This window comes from Chenopodium quinoa, unplaced genomic scaffold (genome assembly GCF_001683475.1).
Source record: "Chenopodium quinoa cultivar QQ74 unplaced genomic scaffold, ASM168347v1, whole genome shotgun sequence".
NCBI lineage: Eukaryota > Viridiplantae > Streptophyta > Magnoliopsida > Caryophyllales > Amaranthaceae > Chenopodium > Chenopodium quinoa.
In genome coordinates, this window is record NW_018743697.1 from 50749 (window position 1) to 77880 (window position 27132).

The window sequence follows — 27132 nt, forward strand, 5'->3', positions numbered from 1 at the left end:
TGAACTAAATTAATTTTACTGAACTAAACTTAATTTTGGTGACCTGAAATTATATTAACTGAATATTTATTTTTTAAGGTGAACTCAACAAGATCTTACTCAGTAACTTTTCTATTTATTAACTAGTTTTTTACTTTTAAATTGAACAATTTAAAATAAATAATTCATTTTTTCAATAAACTATTATAAGAGGGTTTTGGGGGGGGGGGAGAAAATTTAGCTTTTAAGATATTTTATTTTCATGGAAAATCAATAATGTGTCATCTCAACATGACACGTCTCAGTTCATAAGTGAATTAAGGGTGTGTTTAATTCACCTAATTTTCACTTATTCGAACTTATTTGAACTTATCTCAACTTACCTGAACTTATTTGAACTAATCTAAACTTATTAAAACTTATTTTAGTTGTAATTTGAACTTGGGTAATCTTATAAGAATTAGACCCTGTTCTGTTTACCTTATTTTCACTTATTTCAGAAAAAATAAGTTCAGATAAGGGTTAATAAGTTCAGATAAGTTAGATAAGATAAGTTCAGGGAAAATAAATTCAGAGAAGTTCAGATAAGTTGTGATAAGGATTAATTAGGGCTACCAAGTTCATTTTATAACTAAAAAAAATAAGTTCTAATAAGGGCTAATAAGTTCAGATAAGATCAGATAAGTTCAAATAAGTTCATATAATATCATATAAGTTTAGATAAGTTCAGATAAATAAAAATAAGGTGAATAAAACACACCCTTATTTTTCCTGAACTGAACTTATCTGAACTTATTTTTGCTGAATTGAATTTATCTTAAATAACTAAACTTATTAGATATGAAATAAGTGAAAATAAGGTGAACAGAACATGTCCTAATTTAAGGTTAAACAGTTTTTGTTATCAACAATAATCGATTATTATAAACTGTGTATATAGATATCCTTATAAGTTATCAATGGGAGTTAATTTTCATTCTTGTTCACCTATGAAACTCTTTCCCTTTTCCCTCGATAACCCCCTTTTCTTTTTCCCTATGATCATATTAGAAAAATTAACATTAATTGCCAATTTTTTATATTATAAGACCGTAAGTATATGATTTTTTTTTTTTTTATTATTATACACAATATGATGACCGATTTTCTTAAATTGCCATGACTTTCTTCAATTCAATTACTCCCTCCGTCTCTTTATTTTTTCCCCATTGTCATTTTTAGGGTCAAACTTTGAAAATTTTGACCATAAATTACCGTTAATCTATAAAAGATAATTTAGTCATGAGTGGTCTGGTTAGAGTCGTCTCATGGTATATTTTATTAATATCACGTTTTTATAATTTTTACGTATATGGAAATTATAACGATATAAATGTTTTAATACGTGTCTTGGAGACCTTGTACAGTTAAATGGGACAAAAAAATAGGGACAGAGGGAGTACTTAGCTTAGTTAAACTTCTCTAGTTTTATTCCTTTGATATATTTCATGTAGATTGATAAAATATCATAAAGATTTTTGCTAAAAAAGAATGTACTGTACCAATTTATGCATGAGATTCATTGAACTTGCAAAGCCAAATGATGATGAAAGTTATTGAAAATTATTACTTCATTCGTTTCAAATTAATTAATTGACATGTTTTGATTTTTTACAATATCACAAACTCTATTCTGATTATAATTGTACAATTTGATAGCTAATTAATAATACTCCATATTAAAATTTTCTTTTTCTTTTGATCTTTAGCAACATTATTTAAGTCTCAACTTCCAACTTTGCAAATGAAATATACCCACTTTACATGGAAGAAACAAGAAACAACATTGATGTGGTTCATGCAATATACCAAAAACTTAACCTTCCGTTTCAATTGTTTTTAGGTATCGCCCTAAGATATATCTTAACCATCAAGTTAATCAATATCAATCTAAGATACTTGTATATTTTAACCAACTAAGCTCATTGATATATAGACTTCGTCTCCCATCAACCAATCATGTATAACTTTAACCGGCCAAATAATGGCATGATCAAGAAAGTATTGAATGATCATGCAAAAACACCAAAACTTTTGCAATTCCTATCTGGCACATACATTATTACAACTTTTGCAATATATTTCTTTTTGGCATGGTCATAACAACCTCCACGTTTAAAAAAAGGATAAATGATAAAGACAATGACGTACCACACATTAATAATATAAACTCCATAAGTTTCCATGCAGATTTTGATGGGTCATATAATTTGTATCACTATGTCAACAAAAAAAAAAAAAAAAAAAAAAGTTATATAAGGAAGTATCCAGGCTTAAAATTACTGTTTAGGTAGGGTTTGAGAGAAACATTATATATGGAGGATATGATTTGTGAATTTTTCAGCTAACTTTTTAATGAAAGTTGCATATCAATGTAACGAATTAATTATTTTTAGAGTGAATTATATTTGAATGTTGACACATGCATATATTATAGTCAAATCATATGATAAATAAAAGAGCTAGTTGAGGCTTGATTTTTGTATCTTATTTGTGTCGTGTACTAATCAGGTTATGAAGAGTTAAGATCAATGGCCTACTTATTTCTTACTGTTCTTGGCCTTTGATGTGGTATGGAATCATATTATAGGCCTAGCTAGGTTAATTATTATCCAAATTGGTCGAGAGTTGGTTGCTTAGGCAGAGGATTTTTAAGCATTTTATCAATTTATGAGATGCATGGGACGGAAAACTGTGGTTGAATATATATAGGAGAGGACATTGGTTCATGAACATGCAAATTGTAGATATATTTAATTTGATATAGAGCAAAGATAAGTCATCAGTTCTTAGTGTTTTTTTCTAAAACTAGCTAGGTGCATTTAGTAATTAAATTAATATTTGCGGATTGGAGTACATGTATATATGTAATGCTTATTGTACACACTCAACATTTAGGTCTGCACTTATCTAAATCCTTATTTTTTAAGTATTAGACATATCCTAGGACCGTACCCCTATTAATTAGCTAATAGGTTAATTAAAGGTTTAATTTTATTTGAATTTTAAGGTAAATAAAAAGGTGTGTTGTATATATTGATAAAGTTAATAATTAATATTATCTTCTACATTATATTAGTGATTTATATTAGAATGAGTTATTCTATTTGTAGTTTTCCCTTTGTGACAAATTAATCTCTTTTATTTGGATATAGCTATCATAATTATATTAATTCATCACGTTATCAGCATGACTATTAATTCTGAGTATACAGGAAAAAAAAAAAAAACTTAGCTCATCTATGTAGTACGTTTCTGCTAACAATTTGACATGTTCCATGTTCTTGTTGTGTAAATGAGTTTCAGTGTTTGAATAATACCGCAACAGATGTAAATTTTACTCTTTGATCAAAATTGTCGTCATAATTTCTAATAGAATTGGAAATGAATCCTACATTATGGATGAAATAAGATCTCACATACATTTGGCTAAGTTGCCAATGTTTGACCACCACAAGATTCGGATGTAAAGAAAAAGAATACAAGGATTACAATGAAGATTGTTTGATGCCGAGAGTGTTATAAGATTCATTTAATTTAATCCCTTAAGAAAGTTCTATAAGACACTATTCACAAAAAAAATAAAAATAAAAAAAATAAAAAATAAATAAAAAATAAAAAAATAAATAAGGTATAGTGGTTCCAAGTGTACACAAAATTCATGTCTTGGTTTTCATATTGGTCTAATCCCAACAATTTTCTTTTCAAATGTCATAAGTTTTGAGGCCAAGTGGCAAACTTTGAGAGATAGATGCTTTTAAAAATAACACTAGATTAGTTATCAAAGCAATAAATTAAATGTTTTAATGATTGGTGATTAAGAACTTAGGTTGTTGGTAAGCAAATAAGGATTTAGACAAACCAAAAAGAAGATGTCTACTTCTGTTGCAAAAAATGGGGATGAATATGCTTGCTTGGCCGGCCATTTTGTTTTGTCTATGGTTCGGATGATCATGCATACATGCTCTTATGGAATGTATTTCAAAAGGACGAAATAAATCTCATATATTTAGAGGATAAGTTCACTCAATCATTTATATAATAAAAATAATTATATATTAAATATATTGAGCTAATAATATTTTTAAATATTTCGGAAAAAATGGAAAAATAATATACAAATTTTATTCTAAAAAGTGCATTAATTGCACATTTGATTTTAAATATGCATATTTAATGAAAAAAAAAATTGCACGTCAATTATTCTTATCCTCTTCATTTTAAGAATACATGCATATACACACATAACCTCTGTTCCTAAAAGGTTGACTTGCTTACTATTCATATTGTCGAAAACAAAATAATCTTGGACATATATTAAGATATATATAAAAGAAAAGAACATGCGAGATCATGTTTGGTTCATCTTAATATAAATATCCAAAAATTCAACTTGTTATAATTAACTTATAAATACACAATTGAATATATTAAAGGTAAAAGACGCACATTGCATTTTGGAGAACTTAAAAAAAAAATAAAAAAAAATAATTGATCGAGTTGAACGAACTATTAGTAAGTGGATCGGAGGGATACATGTATTTGTGTATATTTGATTGCACAAATAATATCTTCATAGAATATATGGAGAGTACATATATTGGGTATTACCCTTATTAGTGTCCATGCATGATTTTTATGCAAAAGTCTAACCTACATCCTTTGTTTCACTAAAATTGTAAGACTTCTCATTTAATTTCACGCTTGTCAATATATTATATCAACCAATAATATCTTTGATTTTTATTACAATAAGTACAAATTACAAAAATGTGTTATTATGAACTATAAATTAAGGCTCAAGTCATATACTTTCTTCATTTTACAAAAACTGCAACATATTGACTTGTTCAGAATTCATACTCTAATTTGTCTAACTTTATGACTTTTGATTAACCAAAAAAAAAAAAAATAGTATACTCAAGGTGAACAGAAATTTATGGAATGGATCAAAATAAAATGTGAGAAGAAATTCAAATAATATATAAAGGGAGTCATTATACTTTTGAAAATTTCTGTTAATTTGTTATAAATAGGATAAGACTTAAGTTCATGGTCTTCTTAAATGGGTTTATTTGAATCAATAACTATATACTAAAGGCGAAACCTGGAATGACACTTGTTATTTTCTGGTTGAAAATTTTCCCGCCTTTTTTTTATTTCCTTTTTTGTTTTTAATTTGCCATTTTTTTATGACATTCATTTTATAACCTACAATAATAGTTATTTCCATTTTTACAACATATTTAATCCAATTATACTTAATTTTTTTGTTTATATATTTTATATACAAGGAAACTTTTAGTTACAAAAATACTAACATAGATAACATAGATTTAAAATATATGTAATATATTATATTTCAAAATTGTTATAATATTATCAGTATCAATTTTTTTTCTCCAAATTGACAATAAAATTTATTTTAATTAACAAAGAAAAATAATTTTGATAGCATAATTTGTATAAATCTTAAAATTACATAACGTTTATAAGAACAAAATTATTTTATTATAGTATACATAATATATATTGAAAAATTAAATCTAATTACTCTAAATATTTATGTGTCATTTAAAAAAAAAAACCTCTACTACTCACTGAAAATATATTTAAAAAAGTTGATTATGAAATACTAATTATCCTAAAGTAAAATAAAATCAACTAAATTTTCATATTATGTCGATCAAAGTGTGTCAACAATTTAAGGATAAATGTATATGAGTTTGTATATGGGTACTAACCTAAGCTAATATTTTAATTTTCTTATATAAAACTACCTTATAGCTTAACCTAGTTTTGTATAATATTTCAAGAAAGAAAAAACTACAAAAGATGGGGAAATAATATTTCTTGGTACATATATATATATATATATATATATATATATATATATATATATATATATATATTATACAATCCAATTCAATAACCTTTACATATTTGGTATTGGTATAAACTAAAATTCAAATTATTTTGTCACAAATAATTTTTTTTGGATAAGTTACTGTTAAATTAACACCAATATTTATAATTTATTTGTTGTAAAATTAAATTTAATTATGACCGTGCATGGCACGGGACTAAACCTAGTTTTGTATAATATTTCAAGAAAGAAAAAACTACAAAATATGGGGAAATAATATTTCTTGGTACACACCATTGTTTTTGTAAGTAAGAAAAAAAAACATTTGGAGCCCTTCTCACGAGAGGATTCCTAATGCGTTAGATACTCGAATAAAAAAAAAATAGGAAAGAATATTCACACTATCGCTAACTAAATGAATAACATTAACTATCAAATTAATTCCCAATTTTCTAATCCCTCCGTATTTTAATAAGTGTTATGCTTAATTTGACCAAACATGCATGCCAAGACACGACTTTGACCATTAATTATCTAATTATATATTAGTAAAATTATATAGGAAAATTGATATTATGAAAGTATACATTATAACAAATCCAACAATAATGTATTATAAAACAACATTTCCTTTTTATATAGTAGTAAATTAATCAAGTCAAAACCATTATGTGAATAGTGAAAAAAGTCAAAGTGTAACACTTGTTAAAACATGGATGAGGAAGTACACCATATATGCGTCAGTAAAAAATTAAATGACGAGAAGAAAATGTATGTCCATAATAATATGATCAATCTGCCATATGGGTGCTCAATAAATCCGTGCGTAACTGAGTTTGATAACAATGAGATTGTCGCCTTCAATTCAATACGTATGTTTTTATGTCTTGTTCAATTGCGTGAAAGGTGCCCTTATGGAGAGCAGATGCTTTGGCTATGAAAGCTTTAGTAGTGTTTTCAAGGTTGAATGTGTGCGCGCTTTAAAGATTATTGTTGTTGTCTCAAATAATGATGATTCATGTTGCTAGCTAATTATTTTGAACCGAGCCGTCGAAGTTGAGTTGGAAGAATTGGTAAGTGGTGCCTCTCAAGAATCCAATCAAGTTGGAGTTTATTGATAAGTTATGTAGGGTAGGATATTATCTTGATCGTGGAGATCTATCCCACTGAGTAAAAGGTATCAATGAGAGTTCTGGTTTGCAACTTATTGAACATAAATTGCACTCGATGGTAGATCTTATACATGTTTGGAGTTTCTTAGCGGAAATTAATATAGTTTCTCTCTTTCCAAATACTCCAATTAAATTAGAAAGATAAATATTCTCAAACATCCTTGTGTATGTTATCAGATTAAAAAAGGCTTCTTTTTAAGTTGGTGAAACTAGATTGTGCAATTATTTAACCATATGGTAACAAAGAGGATGTTTTGGACTTCTCTTGCTTTAGTACGAGTAATAAGAATGAATGAAGGGTTCACTATCTCATTTTGTTAATTGGTTGTGAGGAATGCATGTATTAAGGGATATTATATTTCTTTATAGAGATCAAAGTATCACAATTGCATCTTTAGGTTGTAGTGTAAAATTTGCCACAAAAAGATTTGCAGCTAAGAGTGATATATCCACTTTCCAAATCCAACTATGAGGCCAATTAACTAATTTTAAATGATGAACTAACCATGTGGCCGATTTAGCTTTAAAACTCCTCGAAGGTAATTAATCCATAAACAAGAGTGTCGTTCATTACGTTACCTTTTTTTTTTTTTTTTTTTGGGACATAAGCTTAAACAACACACTACATAAAATAATTAAAGGAAGTAAGACTAGAGTTTGCAGTTGTGGAAAGGTTGTGGGCCTTCTACACTACGTCTCACTGCACTTTGTGAACGCTGCACCAAACAAAATCCCCGCTGAGTTGACGGATACGATACACCGTCTATCTAATAGTAATAGACCTGTTAAATCCCTTAGTGAGTGCACCAAAGAAGCTGAATCGATATATATTGTAACATCACGTATCATCAGTTTGACAGCCCACTAAAGCCCCTTTAAGCACGAATTCATTTCCGCATGTAATGCTGACTGTGCCAACCCATGGAAGCTCCACCCAAAGACCCCGGTTCCCCGTACTCCCCAAATTCCAGGCACCATCCCATCCCTAATCTATGAGTGTGGCTATTCCAAGAACCATCGACCAGAATAACCGTGGGCCTCAAGCCTTCACCCGAATCTTGGATCCCAGGTGGGTGGTCCGAAATCTGTTATGGTGGGTGTAAGGATCTCACCATAATTTATTTCCCTGTAGAAAAAAGCCCCTAGTGGCGAAGACCATCGCAAATAACGGCCGGTGTTGAAGTACTAACCGTACCTGGGATGTTAAAACCCTTTTATTCCTTGATGTCCACAACCCCCAAAGAGTTGCATAAAAAATGTGGTTTCATGACCATGGTAACCATCCTAGCATATGAAAAGCCAGATATAGTACAGGATGAATCTTCAAATGATTAGTCAATATTATATTGTGAGTGGTTTTGTAAAATTCCACCCTCCAAGCATCTTGAGCAGAAGTGCAAAATCTGAACAAATGTTGTAAATCCTCCTCCTAAGACCCACAAAGGTTGCAACTGGATATTAATCTCCAACCCTCTGCTGCCCAAATTACACCGTGTTGCGATTCCGTTACTTAGTAGTTTCCACATAAACAATTTCCACTTCGACATAATATAAAGAGAGCACAGTGTTATATATATATTCAGAATATTGTCGTGTGTATGCGGTGCGGTAGACTGTTAAAGGAACACATACCCTGTTTTGACTGTAAAACGGCCAGACTTGTGGTAACCCCAGTACATATAGTCATCAGCATCTTGATCCGGAAATCCCAAACTAGGAATCAACAAAGCATCTTTCTACACAAAAGCAGTATGCAGTCTGGAAAGATTCCAACTATTACTAGTTGGGGAGATGAAATGACTCACCTTCCAGTTCGTTGCCTGTTCCAAAGTGACTTCAAAATGAAATTCAGGGACCTTGCCCGCCATCCAACTATCCTTGCCAGCCACCACCGAACTCCCATTTCCTATCTTCCAACTACAACCCTTGATAAAAGTATTCCCCGCGTTTACCAAGCCTCTCATTCCTCAAGAGTAATTCCTATTCTAAACCTTGGCTGGCACTCCCTTAGTGATCTGGTTACGAAACCAAGTTGCACAAACCTTTGAAAGCAAAAGCTGGGGTTTCTGAGATAATCTCCATGCCTGCTTCATCAGTAACGCTTTATTGAAACACCCCAAACTTCGAATCCCCTGTCCTCCCATACCCTTTGGGAGACTCACTTTGTCCTTACTAGTGCATTTCTTTGTTCTCCTTGTTTGCCCATAGAAAAGTCGCTAGTAGCGAGTCAATTTTATTAGCAATATGAATAGGCATCTCAAAATAATTTAGACAATGGGAACTTATTGCTATGAGGATCGAGTTGATAAGAACTATCTTCCGCGACAGTGAAAGGCAAATCGCATTCTACCCCAAAATTCTTTTCTTAATGTTGTCAACTATAAACTGAAAAGACATACCCTTTCGCCCCATTTAGTCAATAGGGCCCCCCAAGTATAACTCAAATTGGGTAACCTGAGTCATTCCCAAAATACTTTTGAAGGAATCCTGAACTGTGGTAGGAGTATTTGGGCTCAGTTTAAAGCGGGACTTAGCAAGGTTGAGCTGTTGGCCCGAAATGTTACAGAATTTGTTGAGTATATCAGCAACAACTTTACAACTTTGATCTATAGCTTTAAAGAATAAATGGGCATCATCTCCAAAGAACAAATGTGAAATAGAAGGCCCTTTTTGTCGCCCTAGTTTAATACCATCAAAGAGTCTTATATCGCAACCTTGCTGTAGCATTCTCAAAAGAACGTCCATGCAAAATAGGAAAAGATAGGGTGATAAGGGATCACCCTAGCTTAGACTGCAAGTCCGCCTAAACCGATCACTCGTGCCACCCTGAAAGAGGACTTTGTAAGCAACAGTCGAAATGCACTGTCGAATCATCTGCAACCATGTAGGTGGGAATTTGTAACACTTAAGCACACGTACCAAAAAGTCCCAATTGGCCTATTATATGCTTTACTCATATCAATCTTAACCGCAACCAAAAAGTCATTTCCTAAAAGTAATTCGTACAATTTGAGCGATAATATTTTTCGAAAGTAAGCTCTCCTAAGTTTATGCATGTTCCGATGGGAATTAGGTAGGATAAAATTTTACATTCTTAAGTCTAAATTAATTAGGTAAGTGAAGGAGTTCAAGAAGTTTTTGGTTAGATGCTCAATTATCAATATATTTATCTACCATTACCAAATTTTCATCGAATACCTTTTCTTAGTGTTCTAGAATATTCCTCTAATTATGTGAGTGCTTTTTTATTTTCGGTTTGTATATTGAAAAAACGGAATGAATTAGAGATTTATTTCCTCCCTAATTTTACAATAAAAGCGTTGTTTAAAGGTAAAATCTGCCAAAGATTTAGGCCTCTCGTATTTTTTGGGTTGCTAAGTTTATTCAAAGTTGACCTGCGGAGCTCCCCCCTCTATTCCCAAGCTAAGCGTTAACTTGTGGAGCTGAACTGGCTTAGCCTGTGAGAGGTGCTAGTTCAGTAAGGATCTTCATCTTACCTTATAAAAAAAATTGTTTGATGGACACATTTTCTAGTAGATACAAACACCAATAATATAGTTGGCATACTTGCATGTTTGAATATGTACATATTAAGACACAAAAAAATCGTGATTATTTAGTTGGATATTTTTACAGTATAATTTGATATGAGTAGTCGTATCACCTATATATGACACGATCCATTTCAAATAAGGACACAAACCATTACTACAATACAAGTAATTTAGTTTTTGATACAATAAATCTGTACAATCCTTTTATAAGATAACACGTCTGTTATACTCTTGCCTTGGCGGTACAAATTAATTCGGACAAAGCGAAACAATCAAAATTGTTGAAAATTTTCAAAATAACCCTACACTACAACCACCAAAATATTATACGTATTTATTATTTATTGAAAAAAAATTATAATTCATATAACTAATATTAATTGGAAAAGACTTTACCTTTAATTCTTTAAAGTTACCTTACATTAAATATTGCACTACATACCAATATATGGAGTAAGTTTTACATTTAAAGAATGTAATTACAAAAGGATGGAACTTTTATTACACAAAATTACAAATAAGAAAAGATTAAATAAATAGAATAAAAATTAAAAGTAAAAGCAAAGCCACTGTAATATGGATAAGTACTCGTAATATAAAACAAATAGCTAGGTACATTGAATAAATACATAGACAAAATATAGATTTATAATTTTGTCCAATCCTAGTTAGGTCTTAACTGTAACAAGTTTCTAAAACTATTTTGATGACAGAATTGATAGTCAAATGGGAACATAAACAAGGATCTTCAAAAGATATGGGGGTCCTTATTTGGTTGGATATGATTTGTCCTTTATTTTATGTTCTTTCTTTTTCTCTATATTTTATTTTTTTTATAGCTTCCATTGATTTTGGCTTCTTCAAAAATAAGAAATATTTTGAATTGAAAATCAAGAATCATAGCCAATTTGGAGTAAAGGAATTTCTTCTTCTATCTCAATTGTTGGAGCTGACACAAAGTAGAGAGAATTCTTCTTTCTTTTCATCATTAGTGTTTTTTTGAACATAATGTCTCTTCAATTCCCTTGCTTTGTTGGCACCTCTTTCTTCATATAATCTTTGCATTCTGGAATCACATACAAACAATAAAAAGAGGATGTGATCAGTATGAAGTAGACGGAGATCAAAAGGCTTTATTTAAAGTGCATCGTACTTAATTTTAATTAAGATGATCGACCAATTTGTTCATTATACATTATGATGTAGCTTTTTAAGGTTAAGTTTTGGAGAGTTGTGGTTAGAAGTTCGAAGCAAGAGTATGTAAGATTGACGGGATTGGTTCATCTACAATTTAAAATGTACATTTATTTTCTAGTGCCTTAAAGTCTCAATGAATGAGACCATACATGCATGTCCATTGTGTTTACAAAACATGGCATTTCGGCAACAATATTGATGTTTAATAACTAATTTGTCATTTTTAATATTGTTTAAATCCAAAAATAATATATTTTGCAACTTGATAACAATAACATGACAAAAGAACCAAGTAAATGGGGATTTTTTTTTTCTTATTATTATTTTTATTTTCTATCTTTGGTTGGGGGCTAGGGGGTATTAGGAGCAAGCTAGGCCCCATAACATGCCTTGATTGCCTAATGTTATCCCTAACTTCAAACAAGGAAGACATGCCCTCACCCCTTAACCTACCCCTTATAAGTTATGGATGCTCAATCATGAATCCTAGCATGGGAACATAACTTGATCTTTTTTTTTTTTTACTATAATTTATATGAGTAAATAAATTTATATAAAAACAAGAGAGAGGTACATCCCAACGCCGGAAAAAGAAAAATATTAATTACATCAGATATTACAACCCCTTCAAACAATGATTCTTGATCTTCATCTCACTCTTAACTATATATGTTCCAAAATCATTATATAAATTTCTTGATTTGTCACTGATTAATTCTAACACGGGATGCTGATTATGATTTAGTAAGTCCGGCTTCGGGATAATGGATTGGAGAAAATGGAAACTCTAGCATGTATATATAATTTTTATGATATATACTTACAGTTTTCTAATAAAAGAGATTTCTAGCTACTTAGCTAGTAAGAATGATGATCTTCTACTGAAATGAATACAAGTTGTTGCTGAATCCAAGTTGATTAATGATGCTTTGTCGTTGCTGCTCATTTAATCCCCAGTATAAACTCCCGGCATCCTGAAAATGACATGTTTAATTAAATCAAACAATTCCAGAATTATTTTGGCTTACTACCAAAACTATTTTAAACATGGTGGTCCTTCCAAACAACATTTTGGCCTACTTGGCTACTACCCAAACTACCAAAACACATTGAGTACGATCCTTCTTACAAAATATTTTTTTTTTTTGATAGAACACGATCCGATTTACTCTTCTTTAGTTTCTAGTTTCCCACCGCATTTTCTTGTTACAATAATCAATGTTTTCCTGATTATTTATTAATCTTTAAAGAGTACATACACTAGAGACGGTTGGGAGACTAATTAAAAATGTGTCGAAAATTTTCAATATAGGTTAAGTGCATTTTGGTTTGGTCCCTACTACTAATATTTGTAATTGATGTTTTTGGTCCATCCTTTAGTGAAATGTTAGTTCTTGTTATAAACGGAATTGCACAAATAAAATAGTAAGAACAATGTTACCGAGAATAAGACTGAGTCGCGGACTATGTCGCTCTCTTTAGAACATTCGCGGCACTGTCTCAAACTTGTGCAAGCAGCTCGTACCAAACCGGATGCCCCCAGGATAAAACAGTCTTTCACAAGTATAAAATACCGGCGGTTTTGCACCGAACCACCGGACAATGGAACACCAGAAAATCAGAAAGAAACTGGTCGACTGTTTTGAGAGGAAGAGAAAATATATTTTGCAAAGTGGTTTTCTGTTTTTTTTTTCGTGTTGTTAAAAACAAAGCTGGAACCGTCCTTTTATAGGTAAAGATATGTAACAGCTTAAGCATGAAAACGGGAGAAAGATTAGCAACGTTTACTGCAATTAGTGTATTCGTTAAGCAAGAATCAAGGCATTAAATCAGTCCTTTTACTGCAACGTTTTGTATTCGTTAATTTAAACCAAAACAGTAAAACGTTTTGTAACTGAATATTAATCAAACCGGTAACAAAAATTAAGTTTGTTTAATAACCCAAACCCAAACCCGACCCAGCCCTCCCTCTCCACAAAATGTGGGTAGCCCAAGGGCCACACCCCTTTAGCCCACTCTCTATATTATAAAGAGAGTAAAACTCTCATTTCCCACCAATGTGGGACTTTGAGTTTTTTCACAAAATTCACACACTACACACTTGTTGTTCCAACAGTTCTAATCTGCCTATCTTTGTCAAAGTAGTTAAAATGTGCTCTGTTCTTACAATACCTGTAAAGGAAGCAAACTTGGCTTCTGCTCCTGTTGTTGTATTAAACTGGTTGAGCTATCAACAACAGGGCTAGTAAAGGTGGGAGTTGAAGCCGAGCTCGTGGTGGAGCAGCTCACGGCGTTTGTGGTGGCAAAAGCTTGAGGTTGATCAATGCTACTACCGCCGTTGCTGGTGGGTTGCACTAGTGGTTGCATTGGCAATGTCATGCCATTGGTCATGGCCTAAATTTTCATGACATTTCAATTAATAAGAAAATTTGGAAAAATAAATAATCCTTATTTAACAAATGTTGCAATAATTTTAAGATAATAATATATTTATTGTACCTGTGTTCCAAACATCATAGGATCATGATCCATTAATCCAAAATTATATACCATGGGGTCCAGAGAAGCAAGCTTCATTGACAAAAACTGTAAAAATGAAGATATAATTAAGGGTACATTTCCCAGAGAAAATCTACAGTTACCTTACAGAAATAATAGTGATACAATAATACACAGGTAATATTCTATTGGAATTATCATAATAGGATACTTTCAACCTTTAGCAGAAATTATTACATGGTCTAAAAGTACATATATACCATCATCTCTAGTTTCAATAAATCATTAACAGATTAAATATTGTGATTTCTAGAAATCTTGCCTTAAATAGAAACATAATTCACCATACTAATGATATTGTGAATTCAACCTAAAAGTATTTGAATATGTTAAGATAGTGACTATTAACATATGTAGGAAAAATTCTCAAGTGATCGTATGTTGAAGATAATATAACGACAAAATTTACCAAGTTGGTGAAACTTTTAATTGACATGAAAGAATGGTCGTACCCACAAAAGGTTCTCATTCTAATATCATTAGTACTCAACAATACTAACTTAGTAACTTGTGTACATTTGAAACTCACAGTTCAATAGTGTATGCAAGTGTCGATAAATATCTTTTGACATAAAAACGATTTAAAAAATGATAATACTGGAATTAAATTTAAATATACCTCAACTTGACTTTGTAAGGATTGGACATAATTGATTATCTCATCCAACATGAGGGCCTTTCCAGTGACCTATTTTCAACCAAGACATATGAAATTGTCAATTAAACAACTTACACACAACTAAATCATAACAAAATAAAACAGAGTATGCCATATATAATTCCTGCTAAACCCACCTTGTCACAACCTGGAACAATTGCTTGCAACGTCTTCATTCTCTCACTGATTTTTTCTCTCCTCACCTGTCAAAATCCCGAATATTAATAAGTTAATTTTTTCTACTACTAAGGACATGTTTGTTATCATTGTGAGTTTTCAAATGAATTATTTCAAATAATAAGATTTAATAAGATTTTTTATACAACAAATGTTTATAATAAGATTTTTAAATAAAAAAACCAAAAAACTGAAAACTAGCCGTAATGGGTCCAAAAATAAATGTCAAATAATAAACGATAATATATAAGAAATGACTATTATACCCTTTCAGCAAGACTGTGGCTATCAGTGGCTTGACCCCTCCTTGCTCTAACATGAATGTAACCCTTTGGTGGTTCATCACTTGTATCTTTCATTGCTTCTTTATCTTCCTTCTGTTTCTTACACTTAGCTTGTTTAACATCCTATACAAAATTACCAAATTCATTTAGGCATATTATCAAACACCTAACGTGCATTATATAAAAGCTCCATTCGAATGGAATACCTTAGAATTAGCAGAATTTGAGGAAGACCCTTTTCGAGACTTCCTCTTTTTATCAACAGGAACCGAACTTTGAGTCATTTGATCACTACTATCACCTTTATCCGCCATTGATAAACTCTCAGTCCTCTGTTTTTCACTTACAGAAGAAGGTTCATTATCAATGGAAGAACCCTCTTGACTATAAATAGTAAAAGGGTCCTGGGATTTTTCAGATGATGCGTAAAATTGATTGGATTTAGCAATAAATTCATTGAAAGCTCCAATTTCAGGAGTTTTAATGGCGGGCATGAAAACAGAGTCAACTAAAAAAGAAGCAGGGTATTGCTGAAAAGCTGCCATGGAAGCTAAGTAAAGTAATAGCTTTTTGATGAGTATTAATTATAATGGAGATTGAAGTCTTTGTGAAAATTATAGCACAGGATTTGAATTGGATTCTCTGGAAAAAAAATGGATGAGAGAGAAAAGTGAGTGTTTTTTGAGTCTGAGGTTCTGAGTAAAGGAATGGTAGAGAGGTATATATAAAGTCTGAAACAGAAGAAAAAAACAATAGCATCGTTATTGTTGGTTTTATTGCTTGGATTTTTTTTTTTTTTTTATAATTTTTTTAAAAATTTTATTTATTTATTTATTTATTTTTGTAAATTAAAAGGAAAAAATAAAAAAAAATTAAGTGTAATTTGACTGGTCTTGTCTAACCCTCTCTTTCTGAAGCTGTTGTGAATAGTTAAGGTTCTTTGGGGGAAGGTGGGGGCTACTTAAGGAGATGAGATGGTAGCTTTATCATCAAGATTTTTTTTTTTTTTTTGGATGGAGTTTAATGTCTAGAACTATCCATGTTTGATGAGGTGTAGTGATTAATTGAAGGGTTGGATGAGGATTTGATCAAAATAGAATGTGTTGGTAGGAGATAAGAATTTGAAGCTTTTGGATTAGTTGAAGTGTTTCATTCTTGGTTCGAAAATTGGTGAATTATATTCCTCGTTTAAAGTTGTGTATAGTACTTGTTGGGCAAATGCAAAAGGTTGGCTTGAGGCAAGCGAGCCTTGGGGTTTAACGTTTCGCACATGCAATCGCAATCGCTTTGTGACAATGCTTTATAGATGTCCTTAACGAAACCCAGTGTCATAGGCTCAAATCCAAGAAAGTGTGAAATTCACTTATCAAATTTGATGATTTAAGCTAAATTGATTTGATTTGATCTTATTGTTTTTAAAAATAAGTGAAAATAGAGTCGATTTGGTACAATCATTTTTTTTCATTTATTTCAAGTATAATAAATTTAGATAAAATAAGCTTAGGAAAAATAAGTTTTGATAAGGGTTGATAAGGATATCCAAGTTAAAATTACAACTAAGATAAGTTAGCTTAGTTGTGTTCATATAAGTAAATAAGGTGATTACAAGTTTACAACACATTACAAATCTACATATTAATATAGATGAGTTTAATTAGTTTAGACAAATAAGTTTACTCTCCCTCCGTTTTTAATTGTACCAGATTGCTATTGTCTTTTGGTCATGTAAATCTTTACTGTATCAGCTTTATTTTAAATCTACTAATTGTAAAGTGTCAAAGTTAACCACATCAAACAATTAAAAAAAAATAGAGGGAATTATAGTAAATTTTAGTATAGATAAGTTATGAAAATAAACAAATACAAATGACTCAAATACATCATAATTCTTAAGCTAAGGTCGTTGGATTTGAGTAGCTTTGGGTTTTACAATAGTAATTTTGACCGCTTTTGCATCAAAAAAACAATAGTATTTTTTATTAGGAAAAATTCATGGGAATAATCCCACCTTTAGGCCGTTCGTTTTTAATAATCCCACCTTTGGATTATTTTTTAATAATTTGATCTTTATCCCCAATTCTTTTTTAATGGTCCCATTTTACATGGAACCGGTTGAGTATGTAATTTTTTTATTTTTTGGTTTAAAGTACACGTGTCACAACATAATTGGTCAAAAAATAACTTTTTATTTTAATTTTTTTTAAGAAAAGATTATTACTAATTAATTTTAATTTTTCTGAAAACTACTAATTAATTTTAATTAACTAGTTTAAAACTAACTTTTCTAAAAATAATTAAAATTAAAATCCATTTTGGTTTCAAAAAAAAAATTAAAAAAATTGCCCAGCCACTGAGCCACCAGCCCCAACCCCGACCACCTCTCCGCCCCACCATAATCCCAGCTCCCTTCCTCCATCCGGCCACCATGGCCCTCACCACCTTCTTCCAGGCCACCCTCCCTTACTAGCCACCCTGCCTTTCCGACCACAACCCACCTGAAACCGGCCACAACCCCACACGAAAACGGCCACAACCCACCTGAAACCAGCCACACCCCACCCCGAAATCAGACACCCCCAAAACCCCACCGTTGAAACCAGTACACCTTGAAACCCTCACCATAAACACCGACACCGACCAAAACCCTATCCCCTCTCACCGGCACTGTTCGAAATTCCCTCCCCTTACACTAGCGCAACGCGCAACCCTCTCCCTTATCACGCTACTACCCACCTCCGGCAAAAACTGCAAGCAGTCGCCACAAATCGTCCCCGCTGCAACCCACTCGGATTTCAGAGGGAAAAGGGGTGGGGTGGTCGGATTTGGGAGCGGAAGGGGTGGTTTCAGGTGAAGGGGGAGTGGGGTTGCGGTGGTTTCATATGAAGGGGGTGGGGCTGTGGTGGAAGGTGGGAAGGAGATGGTGGTTTCCGGCTGGGAAGGGTGGTGGCTTGGGCTAATTTGTAATTAATTTTTTATTTATTTTTTCTTTATATAAATTTAACATTTTTTTTTTTAAAAAATTTGACCAATCACAGGCCGCCACGTGTCATGTAACCTGTTATAATAGGTACAGGTTACATGACCGGTTGGGACCATTAAAAAAGAATTGGGGGTAAAGGTCGGATTATTAAAAAATAATCCAAATGTGGGATTTTTAAATAATGAACGGCCCAAAGGTGGGATTATTCCCATGAATTTTTCCTTTTTATTATATTTGAGTAGCTTTGGGTTTTACAATAGATATTTTTATTTTATTTTTATTTATTTATTTTTTTTTCTTTTTTTATGGTAAGGAGAAAAACTCTACTGAATTGACACCTATCAAATCTATTTGATCACTTTTAATTGGATTTGATTTTAAGTCATGAGGCCAACCTCTTACCACTAGATGCCCCTATATAAGTAATATTCACTAATTTGAAGTTATAAACTTTTTAAATCTAATTTTAATATTCTCTCCATTTCATAATGTTAGTCTCATATACTATTTTGGGTGTTTCAAAAACAACTACCTATATTGAATATATTCCATTTTTAACTTAATTTTTTTGTAATTAATTGGTTGTGGATTGATGACATGGATCTAAGTAAGCAAATCTCTACCTTGAATTATGCATTATGACTTATGCTTTCCCCCAAAAAAAAAAAAATAAATAAATAAATAAATAAATAAATAAGGTAACTAATTATGAATTATTTTGTACTTTAATGTTAGATTCCAAATATTCTTCTTTTCTTATTTTATGTGATTGATTCCATATGGGATTAAGATTATGAAACGGGTGGAGTATTAAAATGAAAATGGCCTAGGTATATGTGATATTGCATAAATTTAAATTATACTTCATATGAACTTAAAATTACTTGGACCCTTTTTTTTTTTTTTATTATTATTATTATTATTATTATTATTATTATTATTATTATTATTATTATTATTATTATTATTATTATTATTATTATTATTATTATCATCATCTTACTTTATTGTGACTAATAAAACTACTTCATTTGTTTAGATAGATTATAAAGCAACATTACTCACAAGCTTGTACAAGTATATTTTTGTACAATAGTTAGTTTTACACGGAGTATTTATGATGTACGACTAATAATAAATACGAAGTAAATGATCTTATAAAATTTCGCAAAATTTATCAATTAAAAGAAACAACGACACAAACAACTAATACAAACACCAAATTTACATGTTTCGTCTCATTCAAACCTCGAACAGCCCTACTGTTCAGAGTTCATATACTTTGTACTACGTATTATCAATATATATAGACATATAGTCATGGTCGTAGATCATAACCAGCAGTCCATCTAAAAAAATTACTACAAAAATGACTTCTGATGTTGGAAGTATATTATCAAGTTAATACCAACAAGGCAACAATACAACATAACATACACTAATTATAAACAAACAAGCTAAGCTACCTTGTAGCAGGTTTTAGAGTTGTTTGAAACTTCTTCAGAGAGTCTTCTGAAAGCCAGAAATTATTCAGATAATTTTATATTATAACGTTGAATTCATGAACAACCATTTAATTCGTAATCAATTCACTATTTTCACGATGTTGAAAGATAGCAGTGATTATTGAAAGGCTAGTACCAGATTATTAATTAAGTAAGCTTCAAACATATTTTAGAAATATATTACTCTAAAATTATTCTTGTTAAAATTTTATCTAATCATGTCAGATTAAAAATTTAATTGTTAGTTGTTTACTTTTTACTACTTTGAGCATGCAATGAATTTAGCTGCATGCATTATAAGAAAAATGGCCTGGGAATACGTTGCTCATTGTCTTAATTATTAGATTAGTGTCGTTTCGTAATAATTACATCACTTTACTTTTTACGTCTGTTTTATAATAATTGCAACACTTTCTTATTTGGTAAGAACCTTTGATTATATTTGGCCTTATAATCTATATATAATGATCATTTTAGATGGGATTCATGTTCATATTAATATAGAATATTAGAGAATTTAAGATGATAGCAAAATTTATTATCGACCTTGAGTATTACTCCGTATATAGATTATTAGAAAGTGCAAAATAGGTGAGTTGTTTGTTTGAATTATTAGAAAGTGCAAAATAGGTGAGTTGTTTGGTTGAATAATATTTTGTGAAATGGGAAAAGTAGAATGTCCTATTTGTAGGAATTTATTTACATAGTCTCCATACTCTCCACTAAATAAGTATCCTTAGAAATTTCTATAGGAAGTTTTCCACTATTTTTTTAAGTTGAAAGTTTATGAAAATTTCTACTTCTTACTCCCTCAATTCATTTTAGTTTGCACTATGAGCCTATTTTTTGTGAGAGTTTTTTGAATTAAATGGTGCAAACAATAACGGATAAAGGGAGTATATGTTAACCAAACAACAAGAACAGTCCATAACACAATACATTTTGATTGGATAGAATAAGTTCTAGGAAATTCTAGATTCATTTACAAGTCATACAATTTTAATTATGTACTCCTTAGAAGAAAGAAAAATAAATAACTAAATAAAATCAAATCATATATGCTAATCATATAGCGTGGTGTCAACTCACACGTACAGTCACGGCTTATTGACTGCACAGTTGTGTTACACCTTTATTTTTAACATATTTGCAATGACAGTCAAATTAAAATAATGTCACTTTTTAATTTTTAATTTTTAATTTTTGTCATAACTTATTATCTGTTCTTAACTAATACGAATTAGTGCCAATTAATGATTACATTAGAGGATAAAACAATAAAGTGTTCTTATCTTATCAAGTTACATCCATCTAATCTTATATGGTATAAAACTTTGAAAACGATTAAGGTGACAATTTCTAAATTTAATGAAGATTTGTTGCACTGTCCTGGATTATGTCACTGTTATATGCCACCGGGGTTAAAACTGGTAACTTGTATTTTGCGCAAAATTATTAGTTAATAATGACATATCATAATAGATCATCTTTAAAGTTATGAGAGTAAGAAGATCGGTAAGAATTATTACTGTTTTTTAATGTTTGTATATTTTTTTTTTAACACAAATATTTGCATTTTTTTGACTAATGCACTATTTTTATACTTTTTTTCACTTAGTTTTTATTTACTACTTCCTCCATTTCAAATTAGATAACACGTTTTGACTTTTGACACTATTTATTAACTTTGTTTTGACTAACATTTGTGATTTATAGGTATTAAAAAAAATAGTCATGTAGGATCTTGTTAGATTCATTTTTTTATTTACTTAATTAAAATTCAATTTTTAGTATTTTTTACAATAATATAATCAAAAATATTTTCGATTGAACTTTTGTATTGGCAAACGTGATAAAAAAACGCGACATCTAATTTGGAACGGAGGAAGTATTATACAATGAAGGCTCTTTTCAGTTCACCTTACAAAAATAATATTCAGTAAAAAAAAGTTTAGCTCAGTAAAATTAATTTCAGTTCAGTAAAAATTAGTATCTCTAAAGAAGAAATATATAGAGAATCAGTTTAAATAATTTCCGTTCAGTAAAATTAATTTCACTTCAGTAAAAATAATTTAAATTTAGCAAAAATAAGGTGAAGTGAACAGAGCCGTGATATTAATATTTATAAAATGAATAAATATTATTATATAATATATCATTGCGTGCATTGGTTAAGATGTCTATTTTTATTTTTGTTTTTACAACTTTTACGTTGATATCTCTAATATTTACTTAATAGACAATTAGGGATATTAATGGTTAAAGTTATGTCTCGACAAATATGTCCTATATTTTTTAGGAAAAAATCACAAGTCATCTCAAAAGCTAGTTAATCAAAAATATCAATCATGTATTTTAAATATACCCTAACATTTTTATTGGAATAGATAGAGAATGTATTATTTCCAAATCTACTTGTATAATCTACATAATACTCAAGATAATGAATTCCCATAAATATATTTGGCCTTATAAGGAATGGAATCTGATTAGGGGATTTTTCTCCCACCAATCGGAATGCGCCACGTGGGCCAATCAGGTCCTGCCAAGTGTCCCCCAGTTGGACCTCTCAGGGCTTGCCACGTGGCACACGCCTATTCGTCCACCCTGGACTTATTATGTCATGACACGTGGCATACTCCATGCCTAATGGAGAAGCCGGTCACCTAGGCCCAACTTCCGAGGGAAGCCCAATCAGCCCAAGGTTAACCTAAACCTAGATTGGCACGTTTCCCGAGGTTATAAATACCTCCCTTAATCCTCATTAAGGGAAAAAACGCAGATTACACACATTAAACACTCTCACCTAGAGAGACCCAATCACTTTAATTTCCGCATTAATTACTCCTTAATCAAGTACTAACTTGACCGTCGGAGGCGGATCTCCAATCATCCGGAGCATCCGTTTGTTTTGCAGGTACAGGCGTCCGGTTCCAGTCTCGGAATTGTAACTCTCCCGCAGGACATCAGAAAACCCCGAAATATTTTGGCGCCGTCTGTGGGGAGAGTACTTCTGAGATGGCACCCACGTTTGTACCGGCTCCTGAAGAGAGACGTCCCCTGGACGATTCTCTAGTTCAGTCGGACCACGATACTGAGAATGAATTTGAAATTGAAGCTCACACAGCTTCAGACGGGACCCTAAGGGCCCGACGTACCCGTCATACCGAAAGGAAGGAACGGGAACATCTTCAAACTGGAAGCGAGCCAGCAGACGCACCGCCTGTTCGGCAGCAGCCGACTGATGGGTCTGCTCCCATCACAAGGAACGAACTCATGACCTTCATGAGGGACTTCAAGGGAGAAATTCAAGAGTTGATCAACAAGAAGCCGCCTGCTCTGGACAAGGAGCAGTCGGCTAAGAAACCCTCCACTTCACGGAAGAGGAAGCCAGTTCAAGGGCGAGAGGCGACCCCTCATCCTAAATCTAGGAAGTGGGAGCCACCTGCCCTTGATTTCACAAAATACCGTTTTCCTACTCCAGGAAATAGGAAACCTGTTCGTCATATTCAGGCGGACGGGTCGAGGAAAACATACACAGACGCTCGGCCTCTACTTCAAACTTCCAAGACAGTCTGCGAAATTCCTCGATGAGGCATACTCAGTCGTATCATGAGGGTCAGTCAGGCGGCACCTCCCGTCAGTCCGGCTTTCATAGCGACCAGGCAGTACCAAACTTACCGTTTGTACCGCAACAACAATATTTTTTACAGCCACCTCCGTTTAGTGGACATGCAGCAAAAAATGTCCAACCTATGGACTGGCAGCTACGGTTGCTTAGACTTGGTGAACAGCCGTCGGCCTTCTCCAAGGAAATTACTGAAGCCGCTCAGCCGGCCAAAGTGAAAAATGTATTAGTAGGCGCCTATGACGGCACTACTAACCCAGAAGACCATCTGATGGCATTCACCAACCTGATGTACCTTCAAGGGTTGGATGATCCTACTTGGTGCAAGTGTTTCCCAGCAACTCTCAAAGGAATCGCACAACAATGGTTCGACAACCTGTCGACTGGTTGTGTAAATAACTTCAAGACGCTTGCTTACTTATTCACCTCCAACTTCGCCATGAACATCCCTGCGAAGAAGACGACCCTTGATTTAGGAACAATTTAGCAGGGCGAGAAGGAGGGGCTTCGTTCTTACATCAGGCGGTTTAACCTGATGAGAATACAGATTCAAGGGTTACCGGATGAAGTAGCCTATACTGACTTTTTCAGAGGTCTCAAAGACGGGTCGACCTTCATATTTGATTTGGTCCGAAAGAGGGTGGCGACTCTTCAAGAGGCCTTGATTGAAGCGGAAGCCTATATACAGGCGACTGATCTTTGTAGTACGGTAAAACAGTCAGACGGGAAAAGGTCCGACAAAAGAGAAGGACGACAGAAACAGTCGTCAAACAAAGATGAGAAGAGAAAAGAGGTCTGGGCGGCTGATTCCTCTAAACAGCCGGCCCAGAAGAAGAAAAAAGAATTCAAACCATACTCCCTAAAGTATGCGTTTAACAAGGATAGCCAATTTATCCTAAAGGAAATCAAGGGACGGATCTCAATTGAGAAGCCGGTCCCCATGAAGGGTTCTGCAAACAACCGGAACCAAGAAAAATTCTGTGATTATCATGAAGATGTTGGTCATCACACCAATGAATGCATCAGTCTCATGCGGTATCTGGACCGCCTGGCTGAGCAAGGTGATCTTGACACTTATGTCAAGAAATCTACGGGGAACACTTCCTCGAAAAAGCAGTCGGCCAAAAAGAATCAACAGGCCGACAGCTCCGATACAGATGATGCAGTCGTCTACACCATTGCAGATGGCTTCTCAGGAGGTGGCCCCACTATTAGGGGCAACAAAGACAATATCAGACGGCTAGATGTAAATTCCGTTCACCAAGAACGACCCTCCAAATATTCATTTCCTGAGATTGTCATCACTGAAGAAGATCTAGGAGGGGTAAGAGGGCCGCATGACGACCCTATCGTTATTGAATGTAAAGTGGCCAACCAGAGAGTTGGCCGAATCCTCATAGATACCGGAAGCTCCTCAGATCTCATCAGTAGCAAATGTCTGTCGAAACTAAAATATCAGACTGATTGCATACATCCGGCATCCCACCCTTTAGTAGGGTTTGGAGGAGGAGTCGTCCACCCAGTGGGACGAGTGGATTTACCCATCCGCCTGGGTGAAAAAGGGGAAGGACGACACATGGTAGTCCGGTTCCTGGTAGTAGAAGAACTCTCGGCCTACAACATGATTCTGGGACGACCAACCCTGAATAATTCCAAGGCTGTTATAATCCCATCTCTTATGTTGCTCAAGTTTGAGAGGGATAATGGAACAGTCGGGTCCCTAAGGGGAGATCAGAGGATGGCCCGAGAGTGCTATCTCTCGGATGTCAAGCCCACTGTTATGGCCACTATGTCGAGCGGTGGAAAAATAGACCTTGACAATGTCAAGGAGAGTGCGCCTGTTCAAGAAGCAGGCGGCAAGAAGAGAAAGGCATCCCAGACAGGGGCCGCAAGAAAAGACAGAAAATAGCAATCATTGGCAGAGGAGCGGTCGGATGAATTCCGCCCTCAGCCAGCTGGTGAGCATACGGACCTGATCTTAGATGACTCGCGTCCTGACAGAACAATCAAGGTTGGGACGACTGCTCTAAGGGACCTGGGTTACGACTTTCACAAACTATTGAAAGAATACAAGGACATCTTTGCATTCGAAGTCCATGAAATGCCAGGCATTAGTCCTGATCTAGCGGTACATAAACTGGCCGTAGATCCGAAAAAGAAGCCGGTACGGCAGAAGAAGCGGAACCATGGCGAAGAAAGAAGTCAGGCGGCAGCCGCCGAAGTTAAAAAATTACTTGATGCAGGGTTCATTCGGCAATGTTACTTCCCAGACTGGGTTGCAAATGTGGTACTTGTTAAAAAGCCGAATGGCACCTGGAGAATGTGTGTAGACTACACAGACTTAAACAAGGCGCGCCCCAAAGACAGTTACCCTCTGCCTAAAATTGATAACCTGGTCGACTCAACAGCCGACCATGCTTTGATGAGCTTTATGGACGCCTACTCTGGTTTCCATCAAATTCCTTTATGGAAGAAAGATCAGGAGAAGACGGCCTTCGTCACTGATCAGGGGTTATACTGTTACACGGTCATGTCGTTTGGTCTTAAGAATGTCCCGGCCACTTTCCAGCGAATGATAAACACTGTGTTCTTTGATCAGATTGGGAGAAATGTCGAGGCATATATTGATGATATGATTGTCAAGTCTAAACTTCAGAAAGATCATCTGTCGGACCTCCGAGAAACTTTCGCCACACTCAGGCGGCACCATGTCATGCTCAATCCCAGGAAATGTTTCTTTGGAGTTGAGTCTGGGAAATTTCTCGGATTCCTTATCAATCAGAGAGGAATAAAGGCGAACCCTGAGAAGGTGCAGGCGGTCATCGACATGCAGTCGCCTCGTACCATCCGAGAGGTTCAGAAGTTAACAGGTTGTCTGGCGGCCTTGGGAAGATTTCTAAGCCGATCAGGCGACAAATGCCTATACTTTTTCCAGGCAATTAAGAAAAAGGCAAGGTTTGAATGGGGGCCGGATGCTGAGGTGGCCTTCCAGAAATTGAAAGTTCACTTGCATTCCTTGCCGAGGCTGGTCAGCCCTTTGCCCAAAGAAGTACTCTACATGTACCTGACCGTCTCTGATCATGCGTTAAGCGCTGTTCTCCTTGCTGAAAGAGACGGTTGTCAGCTCCCGGTCTACTTTGTCAGTCACGTACTGAAAAATGCCGAGTTGAGGTATCCCTTAGTGGAGAAATTTGGTCTTGCACTCTTCATGGCTGTTAAAAAATTGAAGCCCTACTTTTTGGCACATGCAGTCGTCGTGTATACAGACCAACCTATCAAGCGGCCACTGACCATCATGGAGTCGTCAGGCCGAATGATCAAATGGGCCATAGAAATACAGAGCCTCGAAGTTACCTTCGAGCCTAGAAAAGCAGTGAAGGGGCAAGCCTTTGCTGACTTTATTGTTGAGATGACTCGTCCTCCTGACTCTCAAGTTCCAGACCAAGTCTGGAAGGTATATGTGGATGGAAGCTCTACTTCAAATGGTTGTGGAGCAGGCGTCATATGTCAGTCGCCAGAAGGCGACAGGTACGA

At 33.7% G+C, this 27132-nt stretch overlaps 1 protein-coding gene across 2 annotated transcripts; it reads right to left on the reverse strand.

Annotated features, from left to right (window-relative positions):
* Window positions 1-11185: 11185 nt before the first annotated feature.
* LOC110683995 (transcription factor bHLH137-like) lies at window positions 11186-16319 on the reverse strand. 2 transcript variants are annotated; one of them, XR_002503713.1, is made up of 8 exons: window positions 15692-16318; window positions 15468-15608; window positions 15162-15227; window positions 14986-15054; window positions 14307-14393; window positions 13980-14201; window positions 12632-12781; window positions 11186-11676 (listed from the first exon to the last, which is right to left on the reverse strand). XR_002503713.1 is itself a non-coding variant. In XM_021860389.1 (7 exons), exons 1-7 carry the CDS (start codon window positions 16028-16030, stop codon window positions 12686-12688), a joined length of 1020 nt encoding a protein of 339 aa, XP_021716081.1. In that variant the 5' UTR covers window positions 16031-16319; the 3' UTR covers window positions 12318-12685. The 2 variants fall into 2 exon arrangements, 1 of the variants encoding a protein (XP_021716081.1); XM_021860389.1 differs by lacking the exon at window positions 11186-11676 and having other exon boundaries at window positions 12318-12781; window positions 15692-16319.
* Between the last annotated feature and the right edge of the window lie 10813 nt (window positions 16320-27132).